Source organism: Balaenoptera ricei, chromosome 3 (genome assembly GCF_028023285.1).
Source record: "Balaenoptera ricei isolate mBalRic1 chromosome 3, mBalRic1.hap2, whole genome shotgun sequence".
Taxonomy (NCBI): domain Eukaryota; kingdom Metazoa; phylum Chordata; class Mammalia; order Artiodactyla; family Balaenopteridae; genus Balaenoptera; species Balaenoptera ricei.
Genome location: NC_082641.1, coordinates 156,519,268 through 156,535,915, shown reverse-complemented (window position 1 = coordinate 156,535,915; position 16,648 = coordinate 156,519,268). Strand labels below are relative to the sequence as shown.

The window sequence follows — 16,648 nt, the reverse complement described above, 5'->3', positions numbered from 1 at the left end:
ATAAGTTCCATCATTCCAGTTGCTTATAGGAATTCAAGACAACGTTAGTATACAATGTTCTGTTACATATCTTTGTTTTAGGACAAGCATACTGACCTTGAGGTGAGACTGAAGGAAACAACAAATCCAGGAAGAAAGTGTGAAAGAGAACGTTAGAAAAAACTTAGTGAGGGCGATATTCAGAAATAATATTATTCACAGACATAGACAAAATATAAAGCACAGGATTAGAGAAGGGAAAGGAGTCACACAGATTCTGCACTGGCAACAAAAATTAGTCATTTCAGATTTTCAACAAGTGTATTTTCATATTAGATTACACCACTGTACCTTAATGTAAGTTTCTAAAAGAACAAATTTTGTCTAAAATTTACCATTTCCTAGGGCAGGAAAAAAAGTAGTTTCTTAAACACAAAGGAAAAGAGAAGAAGGCTAGCTGCTCCCCTTCTCGTTTAAGTAGCTAACTGTGATCCTACAACGTCAGTCAGCTTAGTGCTATACACACCCATCTTAGAACTGACAACTCCTTTACCCACCCCAGTCCATGTCTTAGACCCAAGTCATCCAGGAGCAAAAGCAGAAAAACACTGACAGCTTCAGTTATTCTGTAGAAAACAGAACTCTAATTCATTTGGAAAATTTTGAAATAATTTTCTCAAATGTGAAAATAATGTTTTCCTAATTACACCCATTATTTCTCATTCCAAATCTATCAAATCCACCCCCAAAGGCGCAATCTAAAAGCAATAATGAAGACTATATGGCTCTATACACATCAATTCATTTCCAATACTGCTCAGCAGAAAGAGATGCAAAGTAGCCATGATTCCTATTCCTACCTTAGCACGAAGCCCCTGAGGTTCATTACTGCTTTTCATAACAACAGGCAGTTTTCCCTTTTTAAAAATTAATCAATTTCATTGAAAGTAGTATCGATATTATCCTCCAAATACTTAAGACTTCTAACAGCCAGTGCCATCCAGCTCACCTTCAGGATCTAAATTTTACTTTAAGAATCTAAGAACTAAGAATCTAAAAAACAAGAAGTTTATTTCTTGAATGCAAGCACCATTTCAACTTGCACTTTAATGTTTTCTAATATTTCAGTACTAAAACGAGAGTTTTTTAAAACTCATTGTCAGAATAATGAAAGGCAAGGATAACAAGATTTATGATCGCCATCACATAAGATAAATAGATGAAAAACAGAGAAACAAAATGACAAACAAAACTCCTCACAACCACACAGCAAATACGTGGTGGATCCGTGAGAGGAATGTAGGTCTGCTGACACACCTCCTGGACATACTTTATATGTCCTATGATGCTTACAGACTCCTGAAGGGATCTACAAAAATCCACGGATCTTTGGCATTTGGAAAACAGTGTAGAATGCAGACAATGTTCAAAGTCAAAGAGAGGCCAATCATTTATCTAAATGACTGTTCCCAATGCTCTTTTTTATTTTTGTTGGTTATGACACATTACGTTAGAATAATTTTAGATCAATGATGACACTCACTGAAATCTCATATAGATGCAAAGTTTTATATGAGACACGAGAAAATCCCTGAAAAAAAGAAAAATTAAGCTTATTCCTGTTGAGAGTGAGCAACCTTAAGGATTTTTTTTACTATTTTACAGTTCAGGAGTCATATTTCACTTTGGCATCAAACTTTAGCTCTTGGGAAAATAAATTTAGGAGAAAAAAAATCTGCATATAGAATAACTATATATAATTCTAATGTTTCCAGGGTCAAGTAAAAACTTGAGGTAACCATCAAAATTTCTATCAAGACTGTAATAAATTATAAGGTGCTGTGCCCACAAGAAACTTTAGGAAGATGGCCTAATAGAACTGACTATGTAAAGCGGTGTGATTTATTCTTCTTTTAAATGAAATCAGTGAAATTCATCTAGGAGGAAGAAGGAAGAAACAAGCGGCCCCCCTACCCCCAGAAAGGAAGCTGAAGCCAGCAGGATCTGATAAAGAACCAGTCGCCTTCCGTTACAACAGTCGCAGCATCTCGTTTTCCCTTTTTCTTTTCATTTTTTTAAACACAACCCATTCTCCCTCAAGAAAGCACACACAGTCACCACACTCATTTCTCCTCTATTCCAGCTACGTCAAGACCACATTCACCAACACTGTCCTTCGTGGATCAAAGATACATGACTATAAATTTAAAAGTAAGGAAATGCTTTAAGGAACCATTTTCCTTATGAATTGTATACTAGTTTACGCCAAATCTATATACAGCTTAATATTAATTTCCCTATGGGAGATTTCTGAAGACATTAAGCTGAATGATCAATTCGGGATTTCTTTACAGAAAAAATATTTACAAATATGAAGATTAAATATGTAGGTTTATATTCTCAGGTTATACTGTGCCATAGATGCCTGAATATACTGTGATACCAATATAAAATCACAAACATAAAACCCACTTTCCAAAGGAAAATGTCAACAAAAATTTTAGGTCAATCTAAGCAAATAAACTTTCAGGATGCAGTTAAAACAGTCAAATATCTAATGATAATAGTAAACATATTCATCTGGTTACACACATTTAAAATGGAATACATGAGAAGATAACGTTAATTTGGAAATACTTCCTTCCACCCCCAGTCACTGAAATAATTTTATTCACTCTCTTTGCGCACATCTTCACTATCAATTCACCAAAGGAAGAAGATGTGCCATTACTTTATGTATTACCAAGAAATAAAAAAATATATACCAATTAAATCACGCCATTATTGATTCACGTATCCCAGTTTCAGTGATGTTAAAATGTAAAAATACAAGTTAGAATTGGTATTTCACTGTGACAGAAGAGGAGAGAGGTTATCTATACTTTTGTTTAACCTGCAGATAGAAAAGTAATCCTACTGAATTATATTAAATAAGAATATTTAATGCATATGCGTTTACTTATATTTTTACAGAAAGAAAAGTATATGGGCAATGGTAAACATATTACAAACATATAGAAGAAACAAATATAAAAATATATTCAATATAACAAACAAGGGTATAAGGGACTATTAAATCTCCATCTGTTTGATCAACGGTCTGAATGTGCGGGGGATGGAAAGATAAAAGTGAAGAAATGTGGGATGATTAGACAGTAAAATGAGAAAGGAGCTGTGTCTCTATGTTTTAATGTATGTATTTATTGGGCCCACAACAATGTACAGTCCTGGGACAGAATGTGATAGATACTATAACAAAAGCACACACACACAAAAAAAAAAAAAAAAAAGGAAAGAGACATTACTACCTAAGAGAGGTCAGTAAAGTTTTTTTTTTCCCCAAAAAAAGATAACAATTAAAAGGGGTCAAATCCCCACAAATGAATAAGGGGAAAGAAAATTTTAGTCAAAGAGAAAATACTCAGAAAAAGCAGATAACAAAAAAGCATTCATCTCCTAATTCTAAAGCCCAGTTTTAAAGAAAACAAAGAGTTAAATCTACTAATAGCAGACCAAAAGTTGGAAATATCTTGTAAACTCTAAGTTTGCCAACACATTTTGAAAGATTTATAAAAAATAAAAATAACTCCATTTTCATTACATAAAATTTCAAGTACTAGTAAGCTTTAAAAGCAAATAAAAAAACTTAAAAGGTCATATCCTCGAGCCATGAGGATTTATAAGCCTAGCAACTATCTTCCCTAAATTCTCCAAATACCACCAGAGAAGTACTTTCTCTTACACATGCACGCGTGCAAATAACACCACAGACTAAATCTCACTCCCGGCATGATGGGAAAACGACCCCATTCTTTGTGTTCAAGCTCAGTTCATTATGTTCATCTTGAACTACAGAAGTATAGATTCCTCTCACTTACCAAAATGAGGTTAACAGTTACTGCTGTAGCAATTTAGACAGTTAATTCAGGGGCTAACTACCTTGAGCCTGAATTCTGAGCAAACTGGGAACACCCTTGCTTTAAAAAAAAAAATCAAGCAGCTCCAAATCTTATGAATACATCATATACCAGTTGTTTAATAGAGCCAGCTGTTTATAAACCAGAATGTAGTTCCCTTGGAAACATTATAAACACAGGTTAAGTTTTCTTGCTAGTCCACAAAATTTAAGTTTAATCATGATGTAAAAGCCTAGAACTAATAGTTCTAGATGAGGTCTGGAAAAGACAGTTAGCAAAGAAAATGAAAGCAACCATCACAAAGCAGAAAAACTAAGTTTCCTCCTAATAAAAACCTAATATAAATCTACTTACGAGACTGGCCCCAAAATGTGCTTATGTACCTATACATATGTGTGTGTGTGTGTGTGTGTGTGTGTGTGTGTGTGTGTATGTATGTAAATAACAACACTGATTCCTGGTTCTCTTGCCTTTGTCAGAATAGTACCAGTAGCAGCACACTATCCTGGCTTTCCCTCTCCATTTTACATCTCCATCTACGCTACAGTTCTAGGACCTAAAATTAGGAGCCTAGGATCCAAAACAACCTGCTAGCCTTCTATCCAAACAACCTCTCAAGCCATTATCATTTAATACTGGTCACAAAAATTAGAAGACCAGACTTAAGAGTCTGAAGTTCAACAAGAAGCCCCTTTTCCGTAATAATTCTGTATCCTGGGGCACACATTAATTGAGTATGTTAAGTATGACTTCCCAGGAGAGCTCAACCAGACCGCAAATGGAAACCTCCTCACTGAAATTTCTAGGTACCGGCAAGCTGTGGAAGAACGCCTCTGCCAGCACTGCCTACAGAGGAAAAGTCCGCTCCTTGCTGGAGCTTTCGTCTTCTGAGGCTAGATGATAAACTCCTGGAAGGCAGAGATTTTGTTTGCTTTGTTCCCTGTTGTGTCCCCAGAGCCCAGAACAGTGACCAGCAAATAAGAGCCTTCATAAGTAGAAAAATTCATTCATTCATTAATGAAGAAGGAAAGGGTATATACTTTGTGGCAAACAGGAGAGTGAGTTACGGAGAGAAAAACTAAACTCACAGATTGGCTATTATTCTCAAGAGCTTGATAACTACAAATCTTACTAACAGTAGTGTTTTTAGAGATGCATATTTAAAGGGAGAGTAACCAGGTAAAAGGAATAAGGAATAAAAAGAACTTTAGGGTTTTCAAAGATTAAACATGTCTAAGAAAACATGTCCTTTCTTCTCATCTTTTAATCCCTCTTATAAATTTCAAAACACAACCCCAAATGAAATCTACATCCATTAAAATTCCAGTTTTTATATTCCCACAAATCAGGAAATACAGTAAATCCAAATTTCTTATAAATTATTTAAGTTACACAATAATATTCTATTATTCTTTACATCACTGAAAATTCCTAACTTTCATAAACCAAAGGCAATCCTTGATACCTAAATTATGTGAAAAATCAGAAGATGGGTGTCATTCTCCAAACATAAAAGTTTCTAAGTGGGATGCTGAATGTAATTTAAATAAACCTCACATTAGAGTAAAAATTGAGGATTTCTAGTGCAAACACCAAACTCTGCAGATTCATTAGTGCTTCTGTATCAGAAAAAAAAAGGTAATAAAGCAAATACAGAAGCAAAATTATGCACGGGGGATAATGCTCCCAGTATACTGCCATGGCATGGGTATTTAGCTAAAGGGACATGAGTGAAAGAGCAGACAACAAGCAATTCTTTCAGGAGTCTGAAAAGATACTACTATCAGAATTTCATCAGCCTACATTACTAAACATTTTAAACATTATGCCAAAGAAAAGGCTATTCATCGTGCATCTAAATAGAAACCATAATATGCTCACTTGAGAAGAGAAATATTCAATTTACATTTTGGGTTCCTCATGCTAATCGAAATCAATCTACTTATATAACACGTCAATCTTTAGGTTTGTTTTTACTATTATTTTCTCCCTTAAAATCATCTGTGGAGACTATCCAGAACCGCCAGGTGATGACTTTCTTGAAGTGTCAACCTGGGTAGGCTACAGCACCCAGTTAACTTAATCCAACACTAATCTACATGTTGCTATGAAGGTATTTTGCGGATATAAGTAAAGCCTACAATCCATTTAAGTAAAGGAGATTACTATCCCAGATAATCGAAGTGGGCTATCTCAATTCTTTGGAAGGCCCTAAAAGCAGGTTTCCCAAGGAAAGAAAAGAAATTTTGCCTGCGGACCACCGTTCTGGCCCATGCCCACGGGAGTTCTATCCTGCAGGTGATCTCCTCCTGACAGCTTTCCCATACACATTTCAGACTCGCTTAGCCAGCTGCTGACAATCATGCAAGACAATTCCTTGTAATAAAACAGATATATATGTATCATATATATATAAATATATGTATGTATCTCTCCTACTGGTTCTGCCTCTCTGGTTGAACTCCAACTGATACACACCACAGTACGGAATATAAATTTAGAAATAGTACTTCTTCGATTTAATTGGGAAAAATATTTTGTATTTGCAGATGTATGGGTAGGCCTACATAATCCTCGTTTTAAAATTGCAGTAGCTCAAGACACTGGTACAACACTAAATCATCTGACAGGAACTACTATTGTTCTGGAAGAGCAGTGTAAGGGACTATTTGTTTTTCTCAAGACCACAAAGAATGAGTCTGGGAATTCTTCATGATTTAATCTAAACCTATTAATATTGGAGAATCTTACATAAGTACTAGGAAATTTTAAAAGAATAATAAGAATTTTCTTTAGTTCAATGATAACATTCTGCTGTCATTTTTGCACTTAGAAGGTGGCTGAACACCCAGTAAAAATGCATGCTACTTCCTGAATCAGGGTGTGGCACTACAGCTGCATCGCCTGAGAGGCTACTACTTAAAGGGCACTCCAGCAAAAGAACCACCACATAAAAGATGGGCTAGAAACCAAGAATAAGACAATTATATCCAACAATATCAGAATCTTAGCAGAGAGAACACATACTTTATCCACAAGCAATGGACCTAAGAGGTACTGTTCAACTGGATATATAACCGGCTGGTCTTTAATTCTGATCAAGCAAAACCCCCAGCAAGCCCCAGCAGCAGCAAGAGTGGCAGCAGCAACTCCTCGAGTACACAACTGTAGCCTTACTTAACACTCACTTTCCCAGGAAGTCCCAAACAAACCCCCCCGACGGTGCAGGGACAGAAATGTGGCGTGGAAGGTACAAAGTGCGGGAGGCTGGCTTTCTGAGAAACAGCATGGCCAAGAGGGACATGAACACAGACAGACACAGAGACCAAAACCCCAATGGAATAGGACCAGGATAAGACACGCCAAAAGAAAGGTGAAGAAACTCAGATGAGGAATGACAGGGAGCCAGACACCCACACCCAGGAAACAGTGGAACAGCAACATAAGAAGCAAATGGTTAGTAAGAAACACAGCAGCCACGCACACGCAGCTCAGTACTAAAACTCTGGGAAGAAAAGGCATAAAATAATTCCAATCATCTTTTATTCCCATCTTAAACTATGCTGCTCAATAACAAATGACAAAGCCAGTAGCAACTGAGTTTTTAAAACTGTTTCTTTTCTTGGTAGCCAGGAAACTGTGCGTCGAATCTTAAAATAAGATTACAATGTTACATGACCAGAGGACAAAATTCTATAGTACTTGTTCAAATTTATAAGTAATATTCTTTGGAAAGAACAGATCATTTACAACTCTTTCCCAAAATGTGAGAAATATAGTGGCTAATAAAAGCTATCTGGTGTGCTTTGGATATCAAATATACATTTAATTCTATTTCTTACTCTCGTTCAAATCACGTCCATCTCCCCAAATCAGTACTGGGTCCAAAAATGAATTGAAACATTTTTCAAGCAAGGTATCTGGAATAGCAAGCAATAATTTCAATGCAGAGTTCTAACACAAAAAAATCAAACTGAAAAATAAAACTTTATCAAGAAATTTCTTTTCTGAAACACTGAAATACATTTAGTGGGAAGTCACTAATCCATCAGAAGTATCGTATTTTAAAATCTATGAAATTAAAATTTGAATAAAAGTCTGATTTCAAAAAATAAATAAATAAAATAAAAATAAATTACATCTATGAAGTACTGCTGTTGATTTCAGGGTGACACAAAAGCAAAGAAAGGCATGTACTTATGTAAGTATGTAACGAGAGAGTGTGTGTGTGTGTGTGTGTGTGTGTGCACGTGCACGTGTGCTGGGGGTAAAGATGCAGTGCAAACAGGGAAGACGTACAAAAAACATACATAATCTAATCTTGAGACTCTGATAATTTGTTAATTCTGACTTAAAGAACTTTATCCACCCATCTTATCCAGAACCAGACCAGAAAACATGAATAGAGTTAATATCAAAATAAGAGGAAACAAGTGAGTAGGTGATCAGCTCATTCATTCACACTTTCAACTTAGTGAAGAAGAATTGTGAGGGTTGGACTTTATCCCTTTAGTTTTTTGAAAATCAAAATTCTATGGGTACAGAACAAGAGGAAAAAGTTACTTCTAGGGGAAAATATCAAGTCTACCAATATCCTAAAAATTTAAAACTTAGTAAACAACTTATGAAAGTAGTCTACTACTTCCCAACAATCAAGAGCATGAAAATAAAATACTTCTAAGAATCAGGCTCAAAGGAGTCACACGGATTAATGACTTCATTCTGTCACTGCCAGTCTCTCTGACTGTTCAGAATACAGTGATTAATGCAGTTCTACTGGAAGAACTATTTCTATGCACTTGTGAATTTATGTTAAATACATGGTGTAAAGGAAGAGGCCAAGAGGCATACGCTTTATCTTTAGTACAAAATACCCTAACAAGAAAAAAAGGCAAAGAAAATTCCAAGAGAGCTATCTGGCTGGTTCTATTTAAACAAAGCCCATTCTGAAGAAGTCAAAGTCAGAGCTCAATAAAAAATCACATCCAGAGGGCTTCCCTGGTGGCACAGTGGTTGAGAATCTGCCTGCCAATGCAGGGGACACGGGTTCGAGCCCTGGTCTGGGAGGATCCCACATGCCGCAGAGCAACTGGGCCCGTGAGCCACAACTGCTGAGCCTGCGCGTCTGGAGCCTGTGCTCCGCAACAAGAGAGGCCGCGATAGTGAGAGGCCCGCGCACCGCGATGAAGAGTGGCCCCCACTTGCCGCAGCTAGAGAAAGCCCTCGCACAGAAACGAAGACCCAACATAGCAATCAATCAATCAATCAATCAATCCTAAAAAAAAAAAAAAATCACATCCAAGTCTCCTAACTTGTCCTCAAAATGTCCCTCCTTCTAAATTTGACCTATGTACCAATGTAATAGCTTGCTTCTCCACAATACAGAGTCTAAAAATTCACAGCCCAAAAGAGCAACGGCTCAACATAAAAGGTCTAAACCAATTAAAAATTTTAACTCCTTAAACTTGAGGTTCATTTGTTCCTTAAACAGATAAATAAATAATGAGAGAGCAAGTGGCTATCTGCACTCTCTTGATTAGCCAGTAGAAAACTTTAACTTCTTAATCAATGAATACTTTCTCTTTCCAATCAATGATGCTGAAGTCCATAGCTTCCCAATCTATTCCCACTCCGTGTTGCCATTCAGAGACTGCAACGGTGAGGTTACACTGACTTAGAATAAAAAGTAGGTAATAAAGTAAATTCAGAGAGGCAGATATATTGGAAAAATATGTCCCGAAAAGTACATAGTTTTAAAACCATCCTTCAACCTCTCTAACATAGAGAGTGCCTCTTCAGCTTCCCTTTCCTTACCTTTCCAACTCAGCAATCTTCTTATCTTTGTCATTCTTCTCATTTTCCACCTCCTTCAAGATTTCCAAGAGGCGGTCAACTTCTGCCTGGGCCTTGCTAGAGTCATCTTTGTACCTGGCAATCTCTCTCTCCAATTGCTGTATTCGATCACTCATCTCTGGACTGGCTCTGGCTTCCGATGCTGCCTCGTGTGCCTACAAAGAAAATGTCCAAATTCTATCAGATATACATACAGTGGCAGTGGGCAAACCATGTCCCCAAAAGCCACCTATACTCCAATTTCAACAGGGGATTATCAAACATCTAATAGCTAGTCTTCAATTTATAAGGTTCTTCTCTGCTTAAATATTACATAGACAAAATATCACTACACAGTTACATTTTTTTTTTTATAACTGGAAGTTTGTACCTTTTGACCACCTCCACCCATTATACAAACACACACACACACACACACACACACACAGCCCTCCATTTCTGACAACTACCAATCTGGTCTCTGTATCTATGAGTTCAGTTTTTGGTTGGTTTTTGGTTTTTACATTCCACATATAAGTGAGATCATACAGTATTTGTCTTTCTCTGTCTGACTTACTTCACTGCCCTGCTTTTAAAATGTAATAATGCTAGGGAAGCACTTATCTACTAGAATGGGATAAAATCTGAAATATGATATTTAACAATTATTCTGGGTCTTACATTTTATTACTAGACTCTTATCTCAATCTTACATTAGGAAATATGCTCTCATTTATTTTAAGACATTTTTTTAAAGTCAAAGGGTTTTTTATTTTCAATAAGGCAATTTCCAATATAAATTAAGTTTAGAAACAGACATGGTAAAATAGTCAAATTCATTCAACATCTAGCAGAACTGAAAAAGCTGTATAAGACAGGTATATTGTTAATTAAGATCTCTGTGATCTACTTTCAAATTCCTGGGCATAGGTTAACTTACTGATTCCATAAACAGTTATGTGTTAATGAATAAAACTAAAGCTGATTCCCAAATATAATTAATAAATTGTTTTTATTATATTATTATTTTAGATTTTATTCTAAACAGCAAAATTCATACAAATACCTTCATAAAACAAGAATGAGTAGGCCTGTTCCATACGGGAAGCTACTGGAACTTCAGTTCCAACATGTAAAAAACTCAGAAGTCATCACTACTATTTTTACAAGAAAAAGTTGAAAAACAGAAAATCAATGAGTTTTCTAGGACCTATCAGAGAACTGAGGTCACAGGAAAAATTACCCCTCCAACATCAAGAGACACTGGCAAACCCACAGAGCTGAAGCTGAGATCTGCTCACCTGGAGCAGAAGCTGTGAGCAGAAACACTGAAGTGGTAATTTTAAGGAACTGCTGGGGGCTGAGTGTGGACGTACAAGCAAAAGAGTGAGGAAAGTCCCAGGGCCGGCGGTTTTAGCGGGGCCCATACTTTCATGGGCTTTAATCCAGGAACCACACCAGGGTCTCACAGTGAAGAGCCAACAAAAATCCCCTTGTGGTTCTGGCTGCAGGAGGGGAAGAGTAACAATTGTGAAATATGCCCAAAGTGTACTCTATCCAAAGACAGACCCTCAGGAGTAAAAATTTTAACAGAGCTTTGTCCTACCTGGGGAAAGGGCATTTCTCCCACTCTAGCCCCTGCTAGTAAAAAATAAGACTCATATATTTGACACAGATGTTGGAATTACCAGACAGGGAATTTAAAGTAAGTATGATAAATAGCTAAAGGCACAGGACTTCCCTGGTGGTCCAGCGGTTAAGAATCCGTCTTCCAGTGCAGAGGACACGGGTTTGATCCCTGGTCAGAGAACTAAGATCCCACATGCCACAGGGCAACTAAGCCCGCGCGCCGCCACTACGGAGCCCCCACGCCTCAACTAGAGAGGCTGCATCCCACAAACGACAGAGCCCATGCGCTCTGGAGCCCGTGCGCCACAACTAGAGAGCCCGCGCATCACAATGAAGATCCTGCATGCCACAACTAAGACCCAACACAGACAAAAAAATAAATAAATATTTTTAAAAAATAGTTAAAGGCGCTAAGGGGAAAAGGAGACAACACCCAAGAGTAGAGGGGCAATGTAAGCAGAAAAATGGACACTCCAAAGAAGAATGAGAAGGAAATGCCACATATTAAAAACATGTAAGATCTTGCTTATAATGTGGAATCTGAAAAAGGTGAACTCAGAAAAGCAGAGGGTAGAAGGGTGGTTGCCAGGGGCTGGGGGTGGGGAAATGGGAAGATGTTGGTCAAAGTGTACAAACTTTCAGTTATAAGATGAATAAGTCCTGGGGATCTAACGTATAGGATATTGACTCTAGTTAACAATGTTGTGTTGCATACTTGAAATCTGCTAAGAGAATACATCTTAAAAAGTGTTCTCGACAATCTAAGTGTCCATCAGTGGGTGAATAGATAAGAAAATGCGGTATGTACGTATGTATGTATGTATACACACACAGGAATATTACTCAGCCATAAAAAAGGGGGAAAGTCTTTTCATTGGCCACAATATGGATGGACCTTGAGAACATGCTAAGTGAGATAAGTCAGACAGAGTAGATAAATGTCATTATGATTGCACTTATATATGGAATCTAAAACAAAAACAAAAAGACCAAGCTCACAGAAAAGACCAGTAGCCTGCCAGAAGTGGGGAGTCAGAGGTGGGCGACATGGGTGAAGGGGACCAGAAGGTACACATTTCCAGTTACAAAACAGTAAGTCCTGGGGATGTGATGTACAGCATGGTGACTATAAATATGTGCTGCATATGTCAAAGTTGCTAAGAGAATACATCTTAAAAGTTCTCATCACAAGAAAAAAAATTTATAACTATGTATATTGATGGATGTTCAATAGATTTACTGTGGTGATGATTCTGCAATATATACAAATATTGAGTTGTTATGTTGTACACCAGAAACTAATAAAATGTTATATGTCAATTATACTACAATTTTTAAAAAGTGTTCTCACCACACACACGAAAAAAGGTAACTATTTAAGGTTGATGAATGTGTTAATTAGCTTGACTGTGGTAACCATTTCACAATGCATACATAGATGAAAGCATCATGTTGTACACCTTAAATATCTACAATTTTTGGCATTGAAAAAGCTGAGGAAAAAGAAAAGAGTGAAAATGTATATTGCAAACTCTAGAGCAACCTATATTTAGGTTGGAGGAGGGCGTTGTGGGAGCAGTGTAATAGGAAAACATCACTAATTAATTAAAATGAAAAGTTACAGTTGTCCAGAATGAAAGAAGGGAAAATACGAAAAGTAAAATGGCAATTAGCAGAAAAACAAGTAATAAATCAGAGGAGGGGGAAGCCACCAAGTCCTCTACCCAAAGATAACTTTATTTTTTCTCATGAACCTAAACACAAAGTTTAAGAGATCATAAAAATGGCCAGCTATAGAAGTATCATAACAAGGAGATTAAAAATAAACAAAGAGAAAATGTGGGATTGCCATAAATAGGCGAGTTTGGAATATTAGTGAATAACATTTATTACTCTTGACAGTTACTGCTCAGTTTCATAATCCTAAATACATCTAACAGTCTTACCTTCAATATTCCAGTATTAAATAGAAAATTACCTCCACTTCTTTAGTGAGGGGGAAAAAAGTCAATTACCAAATCTGAATTAGTTAACCTCAAAAAAAGCATTTTCCTACTTATTCAAAAGTAACTTTAAGCTACTGGATTTTCTTCCTTTCCTTAGCTTAAGAATATGACTTCATTTCTGGCATACCCTAAATAATGATTCATCACAAGGTGTTCATGCTGAACACACCCAATATATGTCAAAAGAACACCACCAAGTCTCAAGACTAGGCTGGGCCCCCTTCTCATCAGTAATCACATGAACTGGACCCAGTTAATCAGAGTTGGTAACTCAGAGATAATAAGTATGAAAGTGCTTTGAAAACCACAAACTGCCATATAAATATTAGAGAGGTGTAAATCAATGAAATGGATAGTAAATACCTGTACCAAATTCTAATATTCACCGGTATGGGTGACTATCACTGTTAAATTATCTCTTTCCAGGAAGCCTAATGCTAATAGAAGAAAAATATCAGATAACTGAGATTTTTACATTGTGGTCTTACATTTCATCTACAAAGGAGCTGCATATTTTAATCTTACTCTGAATTGCCAATTTTCTAAGAGTTTGGGGACTCTCAGGAGTAAAGTAAAATAGGGTAAGAATGCCAAGAGAATTAATCAAGGTATAAATGGTATTTTGAATTTTAGGAGATTATTGGTAAGTTATTCCACTGGTAAGTTATTCCATATGGACACTATAGCGTTTTCTACTATGCTGTTATTTAAGGCAAAGCAAGAACAGTCATCAAGACAGTATGGGACTGGCACAAAAACAGAAATACAGATCAATGGAACAGGGTAAAAAGCCCAGAGATAAACCCACTCACATATGGTCACCTTATTCTTGATAAAGGAGGCAAGAATATACAATGGAGAAAAGACAGCCTCTTCAATAAATGGTGCTGGGTAAACTGGACAGCTACATGTAAAAGAATGAAAGCAGAACACTCCCTAACACCATACACAAAAATAGACTCAAAATGGGTTAAAGACCTAAATGTAAGGCCAGACACTATCAAACTCTTAGAGGAAAACAGAGGCAGAACACTCTATGACGTAAATCGCAGCAAGATCCTTTTTGACCCACCTCCTAGAGAAATGGAAATAAAAACAAAAATAAACAAATGGGACCTAGAAACTTAGAAGCTTTTGCACAGCAAAGGAAACCATAAACAAGATGAGACGACAACCCTCAGAATGGGAGAAAATATTTGCAAATAAAGCAACTGACAAAGGATTAAACTCCAAAATATACAAGCAGCTCATGCAGTTCAATATCAAAAAACAAACAACCCAATCCAAAAATGGGCAGAAGACCTAAATAGACATTTCTCCAAAGAAGATATACAGATGGCCAACAAACACATGAAAGGATGCTCAACATCACTAATCATTAGAGAAATGCAAATCCAAACTACAATGAGGTATCACCACCTCACACCAGTCAGAATGGCCATTATCAAAAAATCTACAAACAATAAATGCTGGAGAGGGTGTGGAGAAAAGGGAACCCTCTTGCACTGTTGGTGGGAATGTAAATTGATACAACCACTATGGAGAACAGTAGGGAGGTTCCTTAAGAAACTATAAATAGAACTACCATACAACCCAGCAATCCCACTACTGGGCATATACCCTGAGAAAACCATAATTCAAAAAGAGTCATGTACCACAATGTTCATTACAGCTCTATTGACAATAGCCAGGACATGGAAGCAACCTAAGTGTCCATCAACAGATGAATGGATAAAGAAGATGTTGCACATATATACAATAGAATATTACTCAGCCATAAAAAGAAATGAAATTGAGTTACTTGCAGTGAGGTGGATGGACCTAGAGTCTGTCATACAGAGTGAAGTAAGTCAGAAAGAGAAAAACAAATACCGTATGCTAACACATATATACAGAATCTAAAAAAAAAAAAAGTTATGAAGAACCTAGGGGCAGGACAGGAATAAAGACGCAGATGTAGAGAATGGACTTGAAGACACGGGGAGGGGGAAGGGTAAGCTGGGACGAAGTGAGAGAGTGGCATGGACATATATACACTACCAAATGTAAAACAGATAGCTAGTGGGAAGCAGCCGCATAGCACAGGGAGATCAGCTCAGTGCTTTGTGACCACCTAGAGGGGTGGGATAGGGAGGATGGGAGGGAGATGCAAGAGGGAGGAGATATGGGGATATATGTTTATGTATAGCTGATTCACTTTGTTATAAAGCAGAAACTTAAAAAAAATAAATAAAGCAAAGCAAGAAATTGGAAAAGTTTTCTTTAACCTTTTTCAACTGCGAGTCCATCTTCAGACACTCTTCCTTCTTCTGCTCCAAAGCAATTTCTAGTGTCTTAAGCCGTGAGTCCTTTTTCAATCCTGCGGAAGCCAGGGAAGAAGCATGCTCTTTCAGATCCAAGAGTGAAGCCTAAAAGAAGCAACATACATCTAGAATAAATACTATTTATTAACAAAATGGAGATTTAAATTCTTAAATTTATTTTCCTGGTGGTTTGTAGTTTCTTTCCATTAGCATATACTGACATATTTCCACTTCAAGAACATGAAATACAGAACAACAACATTAGCTCTGGCTTTCAAGTTCTAACTAAAACAGAATGAATTCCCAAGAAATACCAACTGAATAGTGACTTAAAGAGCTCTACCAATACATATCCATTCCCACAAAATAAATGGAAGTAGATCAAGCTTTGTGAGTGTAAGCAGTCAACCTTAGTAGCTACACTGACTTTTTTCTTCTCTTCTAATTTTGGAAGAAACATTCTATTAGAAACACAAATTCCCATGAATTTTCCTAAAGATATTAGAAAGAAAACCCTGAGAATGTCCCTAAAGCTCATTATTATCTGATCACAAGGCATTAGGCATTTCTGCTATTTAGGTGACATTGACAAGATTCTTCAAAAGTAAAATCAAAGTCTATTAAGTCACCTAATTGGTCAACAATCATTTAAGATTTCTCTGCCAATGCTGAGGTGATCGTTAAGAGCTGATGTAAATAAACTGTCCTCCTTGTGCATATGACGTTCGTCTATCAGCTTTCTCACCATTAGCACAATATTTCTCCAAATGTAACTGGAGAAATACTGTTATTTTAGGATCTGTAAAACGTCATTAGCAAGTAAGAAGCCAACTCATAACAGTTGCAAGAGGTAAGAGGTAAGACTTAGGAAAGAAATGATTCCATCTACTATATCTCTGCAGAGCTTCCTGAAATAATCCCTGCTATAAGAAGATTCTTTAAATCTTCCAACAGACCCTTTTTTTATACGCATTATGTAAAC

The 16,648-nt window shown here is 36.7% G+C and overlaps 1 protein-coding gene across 1 annotated transcript in view; it reads right to left on the bottom strand.

Moving 5' to 3' along the window:
- LOC132363427 (ELKS/Rab6-interacting/CAST family member 1-like) overlaps window positions 1–16,648 on the bottom strand; it is a 74,076-nt gene that overhangs the window by 26,902 nt on the left and 30,526 nt on the right. The window contains exons 5-6 of the mRNA XM_059919128.1: window positions 15,631–15,771; window positions 9,711–9,904 (exon numbers count right to left, since the gene is read on the bottom strand). Coding sequence (XP_059775111.1) covers window positions 9,711–9,904; window positions 15,631–15,771 — 335 coding nt within the window. The remainder of the gene's footprint in view (window positions 1–9,710; window positions 9,905–15,630; window positions 15,772–16,648) is intronic.